This window comes from Melanerpes formicivorus, unplaced genomic scaffold, assembly GCF_026170545.1.
Source record: "Melanerpes formicivorus ecotype bairdi unplaced genomic scaffold, bMelFor1.0.p_v2 SCAF_157, whole genome shotgun sequence".
In the NCBI taxonomy this organism is placed as follows: Eukaryota; Metazoa; Chordata; class Aves; order Piciformes; family Picidae; genus Melanerpes; species Melanerpes formicivorus.
The window spans coordinates 182,306-202,591 of record NW_027142509.1 but is presented as its reverse complement, the minus strand read 5'-3'; the positions used below and the strand labels follow the sequence as shown (position 1 = coordinate 202,591).

The 20,286-nt window shown below is 50.0% G+C and overlaps 1 protein-coding gene across 1 annotated transcript in view; it reads left to right on the top strand.

The window, feature by feature from the left end:
• The window catches only part of DTL (denticleless E3 ubiquitin protein ligase homolog), a 35,694-nt gene extending 16,624 nt beyond the window's left edge, over nt 1-19,070 (top strand). Inside the window, exons 8-11 of the mRNA XM_068168761.1 lie at nt 1,017-1,106; nt 4,541-4,679; nt 11,719-12,581; nt 16,021-19,070. Coding sequence (XP_068024862.1) covers nt 1,017-1,106; nt 4,541-4,679; nt 11,719-12,581; nt 16,021-16,089 — 1,161 coding nt within the window. The 3' untranslated portion in view covers nt 16,090-19,070. The remainder of the gene's footprint in view (nt 1-1,016; nt 1,107-4,540; nt 4,680-11,718; nt 12,582-16,020) is intronic.
• The last annotated feature ends 1,216 nt before the right edge of the window (nt 19,071-20,286 follow it).

Here is a 20,286-nt window from a genome sequence, read left to right as displayed (position 1 = left end):
CTCTACAACTACCTGAAAGGAGGTTGTAGCCAGGAGGGGGTTGGTCTCTTCTCCCAGGCAGCCAGAACAGGAGGACACAGTCTCAAGCTGTGCCAGGGGAGGTTTAGGCTGGAGGTTAGGAGGAAATTCTTCACAGACAGAGTTATTGGCCGTTGGAATGTGCAGGGAAGTCATTGTGCCCTGTACTCTGCATTGGTTAGGCCGCACCTTGAGTCCTGTGTCCAGTTCTGGGCCCCTCAGTTTAGGAAGGACATTGAGACACTTGAAGGTGTCCAGAGAAGGGCAACAAGGCTGGGGAGAGGCCTTGAGCACATCCCTGTGAGGAGAGGCTGAGGGAGCTGGGGTTGCTTAGCCTGGAGAAGAGGAGACTCAGGGGTGACCTCATTGCCCTCTACAACTACCTGAGGGGTGGTTGTGGCCGGGAAGGGGTTGGTCTCTTCTCCCAGGCAACCAGCACCAGAACAAGAGGACACAGTCTCAAGCTGTGCCAGGGGAAGTTTAGGCTGGAGGTGAGGAGAAAGTTCTTCACTGAGAGAGTTGTTAGCCATTGGAATGTGCTGCCCAGGGAGGTGGTGGAGTCACCATCCCTGGAGGTGTTCAAGAGGGGATTGGATGTGGCACTTGGTGCCATGGTCTAGTCATGAGGTCTGTGTTGATAGGTTGGACTCGATGATCCTCGAGGTCCTTTCCAACCTAAGTTATACTGTGATACTGCCCAAGGAGGTGGTGGAGTCACCATCACTGGAGGTGTTTAGGAAGAGCCTGGATGGGGTGCTTGGTGCCATGGTTGAGTTGATCAGATGGTGCTGGGTGATAGGTTGGACTCGATGATCTCGAAGGTCTTTTCCAACCTGGCTAATTCTATTCTATTTATCCATCTTGTACTTGAAAGATGGAAGTGTTCACGAAACATGGAAGTATTCACATGCTTCACAGGAAGGCTTTGGGGTCTTAATAATGTATGTTAGGCTGGGAGGCTTCTGATTTTATACTTCTTTTTCTGTGGATTTTTTAAGGTCTCTGAGCCCAGCCTTCCTCCACGGATCCTCCATGGGCACTCGCAAGAAGTTACCTCCATCGCTTGGTGTCCTTCAGACTTCACTAAGGTTTGTTGGCTGGAAAACTGGCATTCCCATGAAACAAGAGATGTTAGGGGCAGCATCTGCTTCTCAAAACTGCAGCAGCCTTTGTTTAGTTGGGAGGCAATTTTCTGTCTGTGATTTCTAAGAATGCCCATTTGGGGCAGGCAGTGGCCCAGGCTTGTCTCTGGTTTTGAATAGTTCAGGCTGTTTGATAAGAGCTTGGAAGTTACAAATGAGCTCTCCTGATGAGAGCTTGTGACACAAACTCTAAGAGACAAAATGGTGAAACCATTTAATCAGGGCTTTGATAAGCCAGAAGTTTGATAAGCCAAAAGGCAAGCAGCACCAGAACAAGAGGACACAGTCTCAAGCTGTGCCAGGGGAAGTTTAGGCTGGAGGTGAGGAGAAAGTTCTTCACTGAGAGAGTTGTTAGCCATTGGAATGTGCTGCCCAGGGAGGTGGTGGAGTCCCCATCCCTGGAGGTGTTCAAGAGGGGATTGGATGTGGCACTTGGTGCCATGGTCTAGTAGTCATGAGGTCTGTGGTGACAGGGTGGACTGGATGATCTTTGAGGTCTTGTGCTGGTTGATGGTAGGCTGAACATGAGCCAGCAGTGTGCCCAGGCAGCCAGGAGGGCCAATGGAACAGTGTGGCCAGCAGGAGCAGGGAGGTCATTCTGCCCCTGTACACTGCACTGGTTAGGCCACACCTTGAGTCCTGTGTCCAGTTCTGGGCCCCTCAGTTTAGGAAAGATGTTGAGTTGCTGGAAGGTGTCCAGAGAAGGGCAACAAAGCTGGGGAGGGGCTTGGAACACAGCCCTGTGAGGAGAGACTGAGGGAGCTGGGGTTGCTTAACCTGGAGAGGAGGAGACTCAGGGGTGACCTTATCACTCTCTCCAACTCCCTGAAGGGAGGTTGTAGACAGGCAGAGGTTGGTCTCTTCTCCCAGGCAAGCAGCACCAGAACAAGAGGACACAGTCTCAAGCTGTGCCAGGGGAGGTTTAGGCTGGATGTTAGGAAGAAGTTCTTCATAGAGAGACTGGCCATTGGAATGTGCTGCCCAGGGAGGTGGTGGAGTCACCATCACTGGAGGTGTTCAAGAAGAGACTGGATGGGGTGCTTGGAGCCATGGTTTAGTTGATTAGATGGTGTTGGGTGATAGGTTGGACTCAATGATCTCAAAGGTCTTCTCCCACCTGGTTAATTCTATTCTAGTCTAGTCTAGTCTAGTCTATTCCATTCCATTCCATCCCATCCCATCCCATCCCATCCCATCCCATCCCATCCCATCCCATCCCATCCCATCCCATTCATAGCCAGTTTCTTTCACCCCACTGTATGAAGCAAGTCAGCCACTTTCCCCTGCTTGCACTATAGTACCAGGTCTTCAGGAAAGTGTTGCAGTGCAGGAGGCTGGGAGTCTTGCAGGCAAACAGGATGAATTATTCTAGTTGTATGAGACATACAAGAACACAAGAATTAGCATTTTAGATGAACTCTGTGATCTAAAAGTCCAGGGAGGTGGTCCAGGCCCCATCCCTGGAGGTGTTTAAGCCCAGGCTGGATGAGGCTCTGGCCAGCCTGATCTAGTGTGGGGTGTCCCTGCCCATGGCAGGGGGGTTGGAACTAGATGATCCTTGTGGTCCCTTCCAACCCTGACTGATACTATGATACTATGAAAAGTAATCCAGCACCCTGGGCAGGGTGTGTGGAATGCAGACCACTGCAGCCTCTACCCACACAGGTAAGAAAGAGTCAGAGATTGTACAGGAGCCACAGCAAGAACAGTGGAAAGTGTGGTGCTAAGAGAGGTCAGGAAGCTGCTTGGAATGATTTGTGAGGCAAAATTGCTTTTTGCAGGGACAATATTGGTGTCATAGAGGTCAGTGTAAAGGCATTTTCCCCTCCATAATTGCTGTGAACTTTGGCCACAGTATTTCCCTCCTCTTGCTGCTCACTCCCATGTGAGTTACCAGCTAATCTGTTTCAGAGAGCTATAAAATGTGGGCTAGGTGGGTGCTGCTGCTTCTGTGGGTGGCATTCCACAGATCGTTTTGCAGTGCACAATGATGTGGTGCACATCTAGACCAATGTTTCTAGCAGAGTTGGTTTCCTTGCCAGATATTGCTGACACCTGACTGGACAGACAGTGCTTAAGGCTAGTGCAACAGCCTTCCAGTGTCACCTGCATTTGTACCCAAGCAGAAAAGGTCCTGAGTAATAGAGACAGACCTAGATGCAGGTGCAAAAAGCATCATGGCTGCTCCTCTCTACTGCATGGCTCAGTGCTGGGCCCCATCCTGTTCAACATCTTTATGGATGATCTGGATGAGGGGATTGAGTCAGTCATCAGTTTGGGAGCAGGTGTTGATCTGTTAAAGGGGAGGACAGCTCTGAGGAGTGACCTTGCCAGGCTGGACAGATGGGCAGAGTACAACATGATGTCATTCAACAAGTCCAAGAGCCAGGTGGTGCACTTTGGCCACAACAACCCCAGGCAGTGCTACAGGCTGGGGTCAGAGTGGCTGAGAGCAGCCAGGCAGAGAGGGACCTGGGGGTGCTGATTGACAGCTGCCTAAACATGAGCCTGCAGTGTGCCCAGGTGGCCAAGAAGGCCAATGGCATCCTGGCCTGCATCAGGAACAGTGTGGCTCAGCAGGAGCAGGGAGGTCATTGTGTCCCTGTACTCAGCACTGGTTAGGCCACACCTTGAGTCCTGTGTCCATTTCTGGGCCCTTCAGTTTAAGAAGGACACTGAGACACTTGAACATGTCCAGAGAAGGGCAACAGGGCTGGGGAGAGGCCTTGAACACAAGCCCTATGAGGAGAGGCTGAGGGAGCTGGGGTTGCTTAGCTTGGAGAAGAGGAGGCACAGGGGAGACCTTTTTGCTGTCTACAACAGCTGATATTGCTGTCTTATACAGTAACAAAACAGAGCTGGAATGTTTGCTTTCTTTTGTGAGCAAATCACAGAATCACCAAGGTTGGAAGAGACCTCAAAGATCATCAAGTCCAACCTGTCACCACAGACCTCATGACTAAACCATGGCTCCAAGTGCCATATCCAATCCCCTCTTGAACACCTCCAGGGATGGTGACTCCACCACCTCCCTGGGCAGCACATTCCAATGGCCAATCTCTTGTTCTGGGAAGAACTTCTTCCTAACATCCAGCCTAAACCTCCCCTGGTGCTGCTTGAGACTGTGTCCTCTTGTTCTGGTACTGGTTGCCTGGGACAAGAGGCCAACATCCACCTGGCTACAACCTCCCTTCAGTAGTTGTAGAGGGCAATGAGGTCTCCCCTGAGCCTCCTCTTCTCCAGGCTAAACAACCCCAGCTCCCTCAGCCTCTCCTCACAGGGCTTGTGCTCGAGCATGTTGGGCCTAGCTGTTCTAATTCCCTCAGCCAGTCATTCCTAGGATGTGCCTCATTGCTCTAGCAAGCTGATTCATCCTGCAGATTGCCACCTGCTCTGACGACAACAGCGTGAGGATTTGGCGCTTGCAACGTCATCCTGAGGAGAAGGAATCAGCACTCAGCAAGATCAACTTGGTGGGCTGGGCCATGCAGAAGAAACCAGCAGAACAGCATGAAGCAGGTAAGGTCTCTGAGCTGAGGCATCTTGCTGGGCAGCATGGCTTCTGGATTTGGGCTGTGTTCTTTCCCCTAGTTTTTGGCTTGTTTCATTTGTTTCCTCTCTTTCTCGTACCAGGCAATAATTCATACAGCCAGAGCAGCACTTCCACTCTGAAATGCTTCTGCCAACAGCCAGACAAGCTGGTTGAAACAGTGTGCCAAAGTCTGCATGACCAGACAGCAAAGCAAATACCCATTAGTGCAGCTTGTCAGGTAGCCAGATCTTCAGTGGGTTCACCAGTTGCACAGCCAAAGGAGAGGTCATGTTTGCATGCACTGCAGCAACAAGTCACACATGTGGATGCGTTCCTCAGAAGAGCAGGGGAAAAGGGAAGAGCTGTCATGCTGCAGCTCCTCTTGGTCTAGACATTTCCCCACTGAATTTGTTTAGAGCAGTATCTGAAGGGGGCCTGCAGGAAGGCTGGGGAAGGACTGCTCAGGATCTCAGGCAGTGATAGGAGTAGGGGGAATGGAATGAAGCTGGAGGTGGGGAGATTGAGGCTGGAGGTGAGGAGGAAGTTCTTCCCCATGAGAGTGGTGAAGCCCTGGAATGGGTTGTCCAGGGAGGTGGTTGAGGCCCTGTCCCTGGAGGTGTTTAAGGCCAGGCTGGCTGAGGCTGTGGCCAGGCTGATGTAGTGTGGGGTGTCCCTGCCCATGGCAGGGGGGTTGGAACTAGATGATCCTTGTGGCCCCTTCCAACCCTGACTGATACTATGATACTATGATACAATGATACAATCTTTTGTTTAACTTTTTACACCCAAGAGTGATTTATTTATTTTTTTCTTCTTTTCTGCTCCAAATCTGTAACTAAATTTTCAAAGGCACAGCCTAAACCCACCACAATTTCAAGCAGTCACTGAGAGCAGTGAGATCTCGGCGGACATCCCGGCGGTGTCCAACAGAATGGCATTCAGCAAGTCCAAGTGCTGGGTGCTGCACTTTGGCCACAGCAACCCCATGCAGAGCTACAGGCTGGGGTCAGAGTGGCTGAGAGCAGCCAGGCAGAAAGGGACAGCCGCCTAAACATGAGCCTGCAGTGTGCCCAGGTGGCCAAGAAGGCCAATGGCATCCTGGCCTGCATCAGGAATAGTGTGGCCAGCAGGAGCAGGGAGGTCATTCTGCCCCTGTACTCTGCACTGGTTAGGCCACACCTTGAGTCCTGTGTCCAGTTCTGGGCCCCTCAGGTTAGGAAAGATGTTGAGTTGCTGGCAGGTGTCCAGAGAAGGGCAACAAAGCTGGGGAGGGGTCTGGAGCACAGCCCTGTGAGGAGAGGCTGAGGGAGCTGGGGTTGCTTAGCCTGGAGAGGAGGAGAATCAGGGGAGACCTTCTTGCGGTCTACAACTCCCTGAAGGGAGGTTGTAACCAGGTGGGGGCTGGTCTCTTATCTCAAGCAACCAGCACCAGAACAAGGGATCACAGTCTCAAGCTGCACCAGGGGAGGTTTTGGCTGGAGGTGAGGAGAAAGTTCTTCACTGAGTCATTCGTCTTTGGAATGTGCTGCCCAGGGAGGTGGTGGAGTCACCATCCCTGGAGGTGTTCAAGAGGGGATTGGATGTGGCACTTGGTGCCATGGTTTAGTCATGAGGTCTGTGGTGACAGGTTGGACTTGATGATCTTTGAGGTCTCTTCCAACCTTGGTGATACTGTGATCTTGTGCTTTGGCTACTTTGCTTGTTTACCCAGTAATGTGCTGACAGCACATACACAGCCTTGGAACTCTGAAATGTTTCATGCTGCCCAGTGGTTGAATTATGCCCAAATTTTGCTGCTGCCACTATCAATATTACATCTCTCTCTTCAGCTTCATACAGTGGCACTGACTGTCTGTACAGGCAAATGCTGTGTAGTGAAAGGACTTTACAAATGCATGTAGACAATCATGATGTGATCATAATGCTCCAGAATCAATTAATAGAGTTCACCTATTCACATGTTAAGGCTAGGTAAGAATTGTGATACCTTTCTACACAGCCTAGGCTATAGACAAGCTATGAAGCATGCTCTCACAGCTAGCAGGCAGGTCTGGGCTCTATAGAGAAGCTACTCACTGATCAGTTCCCTAGAGCAGAAGAAGCAGCCCTGGATGGAATGGAATGGAGTGGAGTGGAATGGAATGGAATGGAATAGAATAGAATAGAATAGAATAGAATAGAATAGAATAGAATAGAATAGAATAGACCTGACCTGGTTGGAAGAGACCTTCAATATCTTAGCATTACTTTGACTTGTCTAAAACTTGCATTTTGTTGCAGTCAAGTAGATGAAAGGAGAATGACCTCCCCTAAAATGAAAGAAGATTCTCTCTGTAGAGTAGCTGTGAAACTAAGAATACAGTGGCTTACCAGAAGCTGCTGGTGTGACTTCCTGTGTACCCCCCAGCTTTCCCAGCCATCTTCCAAATCAATTGCACCTTGGCTGACACAAATAAGCACTGAAGGTTCCAAATCCCCCTGATGGGATAACAGCACCTCTAACCTTTTTCCAGCGAGTAAGGCTTGCAGGAAGTCTGCAGGACAATAGAAGGGAGAGTGCCAGCTCTGATCTGGGGCTGCACAATGGTTTGGGAGTGCACACTCCCTGCTCCAGGGAGGGCTCAACACTCGCTTTGTGTGCTACTTGCAGCAAAAGAGAACTAGGTCTAGACTAGCCCAGAAGCCTGAAACCTAAAGTAGCTTGTACACTAAAACTTTAGAAGTCAGGTTTGGCAATGATGCTGGAAAAATAGCTTATGTCTCCTTGCACTTGCTGTGTTAAAGTGGCTGAAGAGGGAAGAGGAAGTACACAGACACAGCAAGAACAACAGCAGCCTTCCTGCTGACCTTGGCTCTGGAACGCAGAGCACGTGCTGTTAGAATGTAGGAGTTATCTGCAGAGGCTGATTCAGAGCTGGCAAGATAAGTACTGTTTCAGACCTATTGGGATGAGATCTGGGTAGCTCCCCACCCATTTATGTGGAACAAATTGTGAGGCTGAGGTTGTGTATTGACTGTTGACCTATATCATGCAGTGCAGCAAGGAGAGTTTGCTTTCCTCTAGAACTCGTCTCTAAGGTTTCCCCAAGCTTCCCTCTGCTTTTCACACTATCACAGTGTCACAGTATCAGCAAGGTTGGAAGAGACCTCAAAGATCATCGAGTCCAACCTGTCACCACAGACCTCATGACTAGACCATGGCACCAAGTGCCACATCCAATCCCCTCTTGAACACCTCCAAGGATGGGGACTCCACCACCTCCCTGGGCAGCACATTCCAATGGCTAACAACTCTCTCTGGGAAGAACTTTCTCCTCACCTCCAGCCTAAACTTCCCCTGGCACAGCTTGAGACTGTGTCCCCTTGTTCTGGTGCTGGTTGCTTAGAGAGAAGAGACCAACCCCTTCCTGGCTACAACCTCCCTTCAGGTATTTGTAGAGAGCAATGAGGTCTCCCCTGAGCCTCCTCTTCTCCAGGCTAAGCAACCCCAGCTCCCTCAGCCTCTCCTCACAGGGCTGTGCTCAAGGCCTCTCCCCAGCCTTGTTGCCCTTCTCTGGACACCTTCAAGTGTCTCAATGTCCTACTTAAACTGAGGGGCCCAGAACTGGACACAGGACTCAAGGTGTGGCCTAACCAGTGCTGAGTACAGGGGCACAATGACTTCCCTGCTCCTGCTGGCCACCCTATTCCTAATGCAGGCCAGGATGCCATTGGCCTTCTTGGCTGCCTGGGCACACTGCTGGCTCATGTTCAGGCAGCTGTCAACCAGCACCTCTAGGTCCCTCTTTGTTTGGGAGCTCTCAGCCACTCTGCCCCCAGCCTGTAGCTCTGCATGGGGTTGTTGTGGCCAAAGTGCAGCACCTGGCACTTGGACTTGTTGGCCAATGTGTGTGTAACCAAACTTCTGGAGCAGGCTTGTGCATGGGCAATTTGTGACTCCTAAACCTGGAGAATGATAATGGAACTCTAAAAGATTTGTGGCAGAGCAGATAGGACATATTTGAGGTCAGCTGCTTTAGTGTTCTGCAGCTTGACTGCAGGTATTTACAGCACTGTGCTGTGTGCAGTGGCAGCACAGATGGAAACAGCTTGGAAGTGGCTGTAGCAGAAACCTGAATGCATTTGTGCAAAGAAGCCTGATCATCATGTTCTTCATCTCAGGTTCAGAGATATTTCTCAAGTTTGGGTTTGCTTCTTGCTGGGACACCCATCTAACTCTCAGGAGGGGTTGGGTTTTGTCCTTATCCAGTGTCTCCATGATATAACTTTCAGGCAAGTTGGGACTGAGAGCACTCATACCCAGCTAGACATAGAATATTTCTGCTGTTTGAACTCATAGATGATCATTAGGCATCAAGAGTTGCTGGGCTTACTACTTCTCTTCTACCTCTAGTAGCTTAGATTTGTAAGTGTGACTACTTGCCCAGCTGAGATCCTGTTGCCTTGTGAGTGCTCATTAAAGCAGAAATGAGGAGAACCACTCTTGGCAGTTACTTTCTCTCAGTCTAGGCTGATGTTAGGAGGAGCACATTTTATCAGGAAAGGGGCCATTAACTCTGTTTTGTGTGTTAGAGTGATTTGTAGTGGGATCCATTAATAAAGGACCCTATTTGCTTTTGCTCTGACACCTCAGCACTTGTGTTTTGGATACTAGATAATGCAATGCAAGGAAGGCTCGAAAGAGGCTTAGTGTGGTAGAGAATCAGTCATGTAGGTGCTCACTTGACATGTGATTTGTGAGACAGCCTAGCATCCTCAGGAAGCTGGCAGGCTGTTCACACCAGGCTTCTCACTGTCATAATGAAGTGCTAGTGCTGAGAATTAGGAGTGCAGATTAAACCCCGGCTATACAGAAAGCACTTAGAGCTCTTGTGCTCAGCAGTGGGAAAGCATGGAGCAATTCACAGACTCATAGAATCAATGGGGTTGGAAAAGGCCTCAGAGATCAGCAAGTCCAACCTATCACCCAACACCTCATGACTAACTAAACCATGGCTTCAAGTGCCACATCCAATCCCCTCTTGAACACCTCCAGGATCGGTGACTCCACCACCTCCCTGGGCAGCACATTCCAATGGCCAATTACTCTTACCATGAAGAACTTTCTCCTCACCTCCAGCCTAAACCTCCCCTGGCACAGCTTGAGACTCTGTCCTCTTGTTCTGGTGCTGGTTGCGTGGGAGAAGAGACCAACGCCCTCCTGGCTACAACCTCCCTTCAGGTAGTTGTAGAGGGCAATGAGGTCTCCCCTGAGCCTTCTCTTCTCCAGGCTAAACAACCCCAGCTCCCTCAGCCTCTCCTCACAGGGCTGTGCTCAAGGCCTCTCCCCAGCCTTGTTGCCTTTCTCTGGACACCTTCAAGTGTCTCAATGTCTTTCTTAAATTGAGGGGCCCAGAACTGGACACAGGACTCAAGGTGTGGCCTAACCAGTGCTGAGTACAGGGGCACAATAACTTCCCTGCTCAGTTTTGGTAGGTCAGGTGGAACCAGCCTGCCTTTCAGGTAGCACCTCAGTACAGAGCTGTCTGGACTGAGGCACTGACAAGGAAAACAGGAGATTCAAGATCTCTTTTGTTTGTCCATCAGTCCCTTGGCTGTAGCTCACTTAAGAGTGCTCATTCCACAAGGAACAGATGTCAGACATTAAACATATTGTATTATACTTACCAGTGTGATACAGAATTTGACATAGGAGTTAAACCAAAATGAGAGAGAATTGTGTCATCTCTTCATTCAAACGGGTACAATGTGGGAGAAGGGTTGGTGCTGGACCTCAGCAAGGCCTTTGACACCGTCCCCCATAGCAAACTCCTGGCCAAGCTGTCAGCCCCTGGCTTGGACAGCAGCACTCTGAGCTGGGTTAGGAACTGGCTGGAGGCTGAGCCCAGAGAGTGGTGGTGAATGGTGCCACAGCCAGCTGGCAGCCAGGCACCAGTGGTGTGCCCCAGGGATCAGTGCTGGGCCCCATCCTCTTTAACATCTTTATTGATGATCTGGATGAGGGCATTGAGTCCATCAGCAGTAAATTTGCAGATGACACCAAGCTGGGGGCAGGACTTGATCTGCTGGAGGGTAGAGAGGCTCTGCAGAGGGACCTCAACAGGCTGGACAGATGGGCAGAGTCCAAGGGCAGGAGATTGAACACATCCAAGTGCCAGGTTCTGCACATTGGCCACAGCAACCCCATGCAGTGCTACAGGCTGGGGTCAGAGTGGCTGAGAGCAGCCAGGCAGAGAGGGACCTGGGGGTAGTGGTTGATGGTAGGTTGAACATGAGCCTGCAGTGTGCCCAGGTGGCCAAGAGGGCCAATGGCATCCTGGCCTGCATCAGGAAGAGTGTGGCCAGCAGGAGCAGGGAGGTCATTGTGCCCCTGTACACTGCACTGGTTAGGCCACACCTTGAGTCCTGTGTCCAGTTCTGGGCCCTTCAGTTTAGGAAGGAGATTGACCTGCTGGAAGGTGTCCAGAGAAGGGCAACAAAGTTGGTGAGGGGTTTGGAGCACAGCCCTGTGAGGAGAGGCTGAGGGAGCTGTGGTTGCTTAGCCTGGAGAAGAGGAGACTCAGGGGAGACCTTATTGCTCTCTACAACTACCTGAAGGGAGGTTGTAGCCAGGCAGAGGTTGGTCTCTTCTCCCAGGCAGCCAGCACCAGAACAAGAGGACACAGTCTCAAGCTGTACCAGGGGAGGTTCAGGTTGAATGTTAGGAAGAAGTTCTATACAGAGAGAGTGATTGCCCATTGGAATGGGCTGCTTGGGGAGGTGGTGGAGTCACCATCACTGGAGGTGTTCAGGAGGAGACTTGATGGGGTGCTTGGTGCCATGGGTTAGCTGTTTGGGTGGGTTGGATTGGTTGATGGGTTGGAGGCGATGATCTTGAAGGTCTCTTCCAGCCTGGTCTGGTTTATTCTAAATAAAGGTTTATTCTAAATAAATTCATCTCCTGGCTGGAAGGGATGTTTATAAAAGGGCTGTCCTTAATCTGCTGTTCTGTCTTCCTCATCAGACCACTTATTTCTCCCCTACCAGGACCACCAGCCAGTCTACACAGTACTCCTGCCAAGGCCTTCAGAGCAGGCAGCCTGTGCATTTCCTCGCCACAGCTGGCTGCCTGCGCTCCCGTTCATTCTGGAGACCTTCCCCTGTCTACCAACACTCCGACAGGCACTCCTAAAGCCCAGGCAGCCTCAGCCTGCCCCCCAGCCCAGGAGAGTAAAGCCAGCCCATCCGCTTCTCCCAGACTGGTCCCTTCCTCCAAAATGTCCATCAAGCATTGGGTTACAAGGACTCCATGCTCTTCTCCTCCAGAAGTGAGTAAAAAGGCTCCCTCTCCTAGGAAAGCCCTGGCAGAAGTTACCCAAGGGCTCCTGGAAGCTTCTTCCCCTCCTAAAGCCCAACCCTCGCAGTGTGAAAAGCGCGCCAAGAGAAGGCTTGACTGCAGCAAGGAGGACAGTGCAGCACAAAAGTGTCTGCAGGCCTGTAGCTGTGTGACTGAACTGGACCATGTGGTCAAAAACTCCAGACTGAATTTGTGCCACTTGGGTGCAGACCAAAAAGCAGGTGATGAAGGCTCTGTCAGCCTGGCCGACTTGGGTGACAACCGTGAAAGCTCCAGCCGCGGCCCGAAAGAGCCTGCCTTGCCTGCAAGCCCTGCTGATCCATTGGGTGCTCAAACTCCTCCCCATCTCTTCAGATCTCCGGGTGGGAAAGACACTGAGGTAGTAGATAAAGAGAACAGTTCACCTGACAGGAAAGACTGGCTGTCTGCTCTGGGGGAGAAGCTACGGACTGGCAGAGGCGGCAGTCAGAGCGCATCCAGCAGCCCCCCGCCGTCCGTCAGTCCTGCTGCCAAACGACAAGAGGCTGGGGCAGCAGCCACCTCACTGAAAACTGTAAGTAGGATGACCAGTGACAGTGCTCTTGAAAGAAATCAGCCCTGTCTGCCACTCTCCCCTTGTTTGTTCTCTCCTGTTCAGGCACTGAAAGAATTACCTGATTCCTTTGGTTATTAGGGGCAGAGGTGATGATTCCTAGCCTGACAAGGCAGATGCATGAATGCTGTTATCTACTCATCCCCTCTGTACAGCAACAGAGTTTTCTAAATGGTGGCTTCACTCATTTCAAAAGGACTTAGAGCACAGAGGAGCTCAGACATCCTCACAGGTCCCAGCTGGATAGTCAAAGGATGTAGCTGTCATTTGAAATACAGCTCTGCTCTGAAAAGCACACTAATGGCAGCACCTTTCCTGGCAGGTCTGCTGGGTTTGTGCTCACCATCACGTATCACAGTCTCACAGTATCACCAAGGCTGGAAGAGACCTCAAAGGTCATTGAGTCCAAGCTGTCACCACAGACCTCATGGCTGGACCATGGCACCAAGTGCCACATCCAATCCCCTCTTGAACACCTCCAGGGATGGGGACTCCACCACCTCCCTGGGCAGCACATTCCAATGGCAATTGACTATCCCAGTGAAGAACTTTCTCCTCGCCTCCAGCCTAAACTTCCCCTGGTGCAGCTTGAGACTGTGTCCTCTTGTTCTGGTGCTGGTTGCTAGAAAGAAGAGACCAACCCCCACCTGGCTACAACCACCCCTCAGGTAGTTGTAGAGGGCAATGAGGTCTCCCCTGAGCCTCCTCTTCTCCAGGCTAAGCAACCCCAGCTCCCTCAGCCTCTCCTCACAGAGCTGTGCTCAAGGCCTCTCCCCAGCCTTGTTGCCCTTCTCTGGACACCTTCAAGTGTCTCAATGTCCTTCTTAAACTGAAGGGCCCAGAACTGGACACAGGACTCAAGGTGTGGCCTAACCAATGCAGAGCACAGGGCACAATGACTTCCCTGCTCCTGCTGGCCACACTATTCCTAAGGCAGGCCAGGATGCCATTGGCCTTCTTGGCCACCTGGGCACACTGCTGGCTCATGTTCAGGCAGCTGTCAATCAGCACCCCCAGGTCCCCCTCTGTTTGGCAGCTCTCAGCCACTCTGACCCCAGCCTGTAGCTCTGCATGGGGTTGTTGTGGCCAAAGTGCAGCACCCAGCACTTGGACTTGTTGAATGCCATCCTGTTGGACTCTGCCCATCTGTCCAGCCAGTTGAGGTCCCTCTGCAGAGTCCTTCCACCCTCAACTGACCAACATCTGCTCCCAACTTGGTGTCATCTGCAAATTTGCTGATGACTGTCCCAATCCCCTAGAGACAGTCATCACCACAAATGCCTGTTTATGTTCCTGGAAAGCCACTTTAGCATTGGAAGAAAGAGCTAAATTCTCCTCTAGCCCAGCTAACCCAAGAATTGTTTACCCATGTTGAAACCGTGGGGCTCAAGAATGCCTTCAGTTCCTTCAGTTGAACACTAGCAGAAAACAAAGGAACTGTGAAAGAGTCAGAGGGCAGGGTCTGCCCCACTTAATCCTGCTTTTGATGTACAGGAAGCCTGGCACAGGGCTCATCCTAGGATCTGAAAGTTAAGCTTATAAAGCAGCTAAAGGAGCTGGCATGAGGGTTTGACTTGCAAACTAAGAAATGATAATTACATTTTTCTTTTACACAAACCCAACTTGACTCATCTCTGAACCTGGCCTCTGAGTCCCACAGTGTCTTCAAGTGAGTTTTATTACAGTAAGTGTTACATAGATTTTCAATCATCACTCTGTAGAGTATAGAATAGAATTAACCAGGTTGGAAAAGACCTCAGAGATCATCCAGTCCAACCTATCACCCAACACCATCTAATCAACTACACCATGGCACCAAGCACCCCATCCAGTCTCTTCCTAAACACCTCCAGGGATGGTGACTCCACCACCTCCCTGGGCAGCACATTCCAATGGCAAATCTCTCTTTCTGGGAAGAACTTCTTCCTAACATCCAGCCTAAACCTCTCCTGGTGCAGCTTGAGACTGTGTCCTCTTGTTCTGGTGCTGGTTGCCTAGGAGAAGAGACCAACCCCCACCCAGCTATGTGATGCTAGTTGTTGCCATCATTAAGGCTTATTATGGTGTCTCATTTCTTACCCAGTTTCACCTCTTCCTGCATTTCTATCAGCTGTGCAGTGGGCACACCAGCACTCCTTATGATGTGCACAGGGACTGAATGCTTCATACTGTGGCTGAACCAAGAAATCTTGGGTTGTAGGAAGCCTACAGCTACTGGTGCTTTATATTCTATGTGTTTTGAACACATGACAGGGATTTGCCCTGGAGAGATATTACTGTGGAACAATTACCTTTCCTGCCTGGTATCATAGTATCATAGTATCAGTCAGGGTTGGAAGGGACCACAAGGATCACTTAGTTCCAACCCCACTGCCATGGGCAGGGACACCCCACACTACATCAGCCTGGCCAGAGCCTCATCCAGCCTGGGCTTAAACACCTCCAGGGACAGGGCCTCAACCACCCCCCTGGACAACCCATTCCAGGGCTTCACCACTCTCATGGGGAAGAACTTCCTCCTCACATCTAGCCTGAATCTCCCCACCTCCAGCTTCATTCCATTCCCCCTAGTCCTATCACTACCTGAGATCCTGAGAAGTCCCTCCCCAGCCTTCCTGTAGGCCCCCTTCAGATACTGGAAGGCCACAATGAGGTCACCTGGGAGCCTTCTCTTCTCCAGACTGAACAGCCCCAACTCCTTCAGTCTGTCCTCACAGGAGAGGTGCTCCAGCCCTCTGCTCATCCTCCTGGCCCTTCTCTGGACACCTTCCAGCACCTCCACATCCCTCTTGGAATAGGGGCTCCAGAACTGGATGCAGTACTCCAGGTGGGGTCTCACCAGAGCTGAGCAGAGGGGGAGAATCACCTCCCTTGCCCTGCTGGCCACACTTCTCCTGATGCAGCCCAGGATCTGATTGGCTTTCTGGGCTGCAAGTGCATACTGAGAGCTCCTGTTGAGCTTCTCCTCCCCCAGCACCCCCAAGTCTCTCCTCAGGGCTGCTTTCCAGCCAGTCCCTGCCCAGCCCTAGCTCAGATTTTAGGATGCTCCTCTGCACTCCAAGTCCAAGGAGGTGCCTGGAACACCAGCAGCATTCATTGATCTGCTACAACTTTGAAACCTGCAGCTCTCTTATCTGCTGCAGGGGAGCTGAAACTGCAGCCAGAGTGCTTTTCTCATGGCAGTGAGACAACCCTAGGCTTTAGCCAGTGTTTCCTGTAGGCAGTAAGCCTCATATCCATGAGACAAGCAGATTGTAGTATAGACCCTTTCATTTACTGTCCTAGTTGGGGAGCTGAACAAACCGCAGCAATGATGGAGGGGAGAATTCAAGTCTCTTGCAGCATATGAACTGCTAACCAAGAAATATTTCCTGTTTGTTTTGGGTTTATTTCTTCCTAGGCTGCAACCACTTCAGTTTCCATGAGGAAGATCTGCACATACTTCCACAGAAAGCCACAGAGTGACTGAAGTGGCGTGTGGCTCGTGGTGGCACCTGGCGGATGTTGACGCTGCGGTATCCAGACCAGATTTGGCATGGTGGCAATGGAGTACCAGGACTTCAGTTTGCTGCCAGACAGTCACAAACCTGAGGGGCTGCTCATTAGCTGTTTTTAAAGCTGTTAACAGCTGAAGTCTGCTGAGTATGGAGCACCTGCACAATGCTTACTTGTAGTCTCTTAGTGACTTCAGCTGATGGATTTCACCTCTTTTTAATAAAGAAACCCAGAGTATTTCATACAGGGCAGCTGTTGGAGTCCATAGGCAGAACAGCTCTGCTGCATTGTTGACAGGCACATGAAGCTTGTCAGTTACTAATGTTACTAATCTGCTGTTGAAACTTCCTCTACTTAAGCATAATGTGTAAATCATTACACCCTCCTGAAAAGCAAGTGTTGGAATGTGTGTGGAGAAACTCACTGGAGGCAGATCTGAGCCTCTTCATGCTGAATGACATTTCTACAGTTCTTCCTCTAGTGCCTCCAAGACCACCTGCTTCCAGCCAGGAAGTTATCAGTGCATTAAGTAAATATAAAAGACATTTAAATACCCTTTGTCCACCCAATAATGCTTATAATCTAAGAGGAGACAAAGTATAATCAGGTACTTCATGCCTGTACTCCTCTTGCCGTCTCCTTCCTTCAGCCACGCTGAAAATGTCTGTGTTTACTCATTCACCTGACTTGTGAACCAGCAGTGCCACAGCTGCTGAGGCCAGCAGATTGAAATGAAATCCTGGCAAAGTGCATGAGAAGAATTATTTTGATCTACCCATCCCAAACAGGCATCCCCTTGGTCACTCTTACTGATCCAGCCAGCAGCAAAGGCATCAGATCTACCTATCCCAAACAGGCATCCCCTTGGTCACTCTTACTGATTCAGCCAGCAGCAAAGGCATCAATAACTGCTTAGAACTTCATAACACTTTTACAATACAGTATCTATAAACCAATCATTTGTAAACCGGGGGAGGGCACTTGAGATTTTGGAGAGCACTTGGCAGAGTTTACATAGTGCTAGTAAATGCTTTGCCACTGTAAGTTGTCTCTGATGCTGATAGAACAAGGCCACAGAAATGAGATCACTATCCTGCTTGCTAGTGATACTGATTCGTCAGTCACCCCAGAGGGAAACAGGAGAAGATCCTTGCCTTAGGTTGGAGTTTATTCTGTCTTCTGGCATAAGAGTTCCTGCAAACTCCAAAACCAAAACCTCTGGATCCCCATGAAGTTTTTCTGCTGCAAGAGAATTGAGGTATTTGAAGGGGCAGGCAGTTTGTCATCACCAGGTTGTAGAGCAAGGAGATGGGCAGCCTACTGAAGTGCATGAGAGTCATCAGACATTTCAGCAACGGGGTTTCATTTCCTATGCTGCTTCAACAATATTCTCCTCCTCCAGAAATGTTCAGCACCCAAGCCATTATCTCCTGTACCTGGTAAATGCCTGCCTAGAGATGATTTACACCGAGGGGTTACCACTTGGATGAATACTGTGTGGGAATGTGAGATTTTTCTCCCTTCCACTAGTGCTTGTTTAGGGGAACAATTTGGTTTATGGACCACCAGGCATAATTTCCTTCCTCTTAAGCTGATGTCAGCCTCACTCAGAACCTAGGAGTATTTAAGTGAAATTTAGATTCTTTTATGTGCAGCTGCCTTGACCTGAGTGATAAAACAGTGATTGCAGATGTGTGGAGAGCTGCTGAGCTTGAAGGTAAGCAGTGCTGCCTTTACCTGAGGCATTCAAAGAACTGAGCTCTGATTTGGTGCCAGCAAGTTACAGCTCTGAATTGCCTCTCCTTCTAAAGGATTTACAGAAACTTTGTGCTACGTGTTTCATCATCAGATTAAGCCTTTTGAGATAGGTAAACCCCACCTTATGTATCTTGCAGGTTTTTTCATGCAGATGTTACTGCTTACTGATGTCTTTTCTCTGTCCTCAGTGCTTCCCCTCTAATTGCCAAGTGGGATTTGGGAATGACCACAGCAGTTGCTGATGGTACTACCTCCAATAGTTGGTACTGCTCTGTTGGAAGTTGTGCCTCACTCCAGCCATGAGCAATCAGCCAGTGTAGTTTAACAGCAGGTTAACAGTGACTTGAGATAACCTGGCTTGACAAAAATGAAGAGGCACCCCCAGGACCTGTACAGATGCACAGTCAGCAAGGCTTGGCAAGTATTTCTTCTGGTAACAGCTCTGACTTAATTCCCTGGGGAAGCTAACTACAAAGAAAAGTAATTAATTGCCTCAGTTCCCTGACTCATCAGCTAGTTACACTGAACCACTGAGGGGACAGAAGTCAGGGTTTGAGGCCAGCACTGCCACTGAGCAGATTGTCCTGTTAAACTGTGCCTTGGTGTGGAGAGTTGGTAGCTTCTCAGTCAGAGACAGCTGAAGTCATCCTTTGAGACCATTGCTTCTGTAGCCACTGAAGATGGCTGAAATGTGGATGACTCATCTTACCTGTGGGTGTTCACACCACCCTATAAACTGACCTACAGAGGCTGAAGATAAACACACTGTTGTGCAATCAGAAACATATTCTAGGTGCTCTCCATACAAGGTGTGTAATTTTTTCACAAGATTTGCTCAGAAATGGATCCTTTCCAGCCAGGGATTTGTCAGAAGCAGTTGGTTAACTGGCTAGAGTATCACCCTATTCAAGGGTTTACACCATGGGCTTTGCATCCACAATGCATCTTAAAGAGGTTCCTCAATGTTTTTCACAGCTAACACTGATTTGACAGTAACTGGGAACCTGTTCATTTTCATGCCAATTACAATCAAAGTTTATTCTTTCTGTCCTAAACCTGGCCTGAAGAGTTTTCTGTGTGAGTGGAAATTACCCCCTGCATCTCTGCACAGAAAAACAGGCCCCAGTGGCTTGCATTTTCCCCTCTCTGATTCGTGTATGGTCCAGTCTACAATAAATAAAATGCACTCTGCTACTATCCAGTGTCCAGGCATCATCCTTTGATCATGACCAAGTGCTTTCCATCTGCACTGCATGAAGTCCCAAATACAATGGAAAGCAAGGATAAGGAGAAAGCAAACATGAAGGAGCTCAGACATCATTTCTTTTAAAACTACTTAAGAATAGACTTTAAATGTCAATTGTTTTATAGAAATATAGAGTCAGAGAATCAATAAGGTTGGAAAAGACCTCAGAGATCAGCAAGTCCAACCTGTCACCCAACACCTCATGACTAAACACAACCATGGCTTCAAGTGCCACATCCAATCCATTTTTGAACACCTCCAGGGATGGTGACTCCACCACCTCCCTGGGCAGCACATTCCAATGGCTAACAACTCTCTCTGAGAAGAACTTTCTCCTCACCTCCAGCCTAAACTTCCCCTGGCACAGCTTGAGACTGTGTCCTCTTGTTCTGGTGTTGGTTGCCTGGGAGAACAGACCAACCTCCTCCTGGCTACAATCTCCCTTCAGATAGTTGTAGAGGGCAATGAGGTCACCCCTGAGCCTCCTCCAAGCTAAACAACCCCAGCTCCCTCAGCCTCTCCTCACAGGGCTGTGCTCAAGGCCTCTCCCCAGCCTTGTTGCCCTTCTCTGGACACATTCAAGAGTCTCAATGTCCTTCTTGAGCTTTAAAGATTCTACATACAAACCCCAAAACATTTCTCAGGCTTGAGTAGAACAGCTGAGGAAGTGCTTCAGTCCTTCACATCCAGAAGCTACAGTAGGAGCTCCACTCACATTAAGACAAAACTGCTCTGTGTCTTTCCTTCACCTCAAGGGCTCAGATTTATGATTTCATGTCTCCCCTCTTGGCTAATGAAGAATGATTGAACCTTTAGGTCACACCATACCTTGAGTCCTGTACCCAGATCTGGGCCCCTCAGTTTAAGGAGGACATTGAGACACTTGAAGGTGTCCAGAGAAGGGCAACAAGGCTGGGGAGAGGCCTTGAGCACAGCCCTGTGAGGAGAGGCTGAGGGAGCTGGGGTTGCTTAGCCTGGAGAAGAGGAGGCTCAGGGGAAACCTTACTGCTGTTTACAACTACCTGAAGGCAGGTTGTAGCCAGGAGGGGGTTGGTCTCTTCTCCCAGGCAACCAGCACCAGAACAAGAGGACACAGTCTCAAGCTGTGCCAGGGGAAGTTTAGGCTGGAGGTGGGGAGAAAGTTCTTCCCAGAAAGAGTAATTGGCC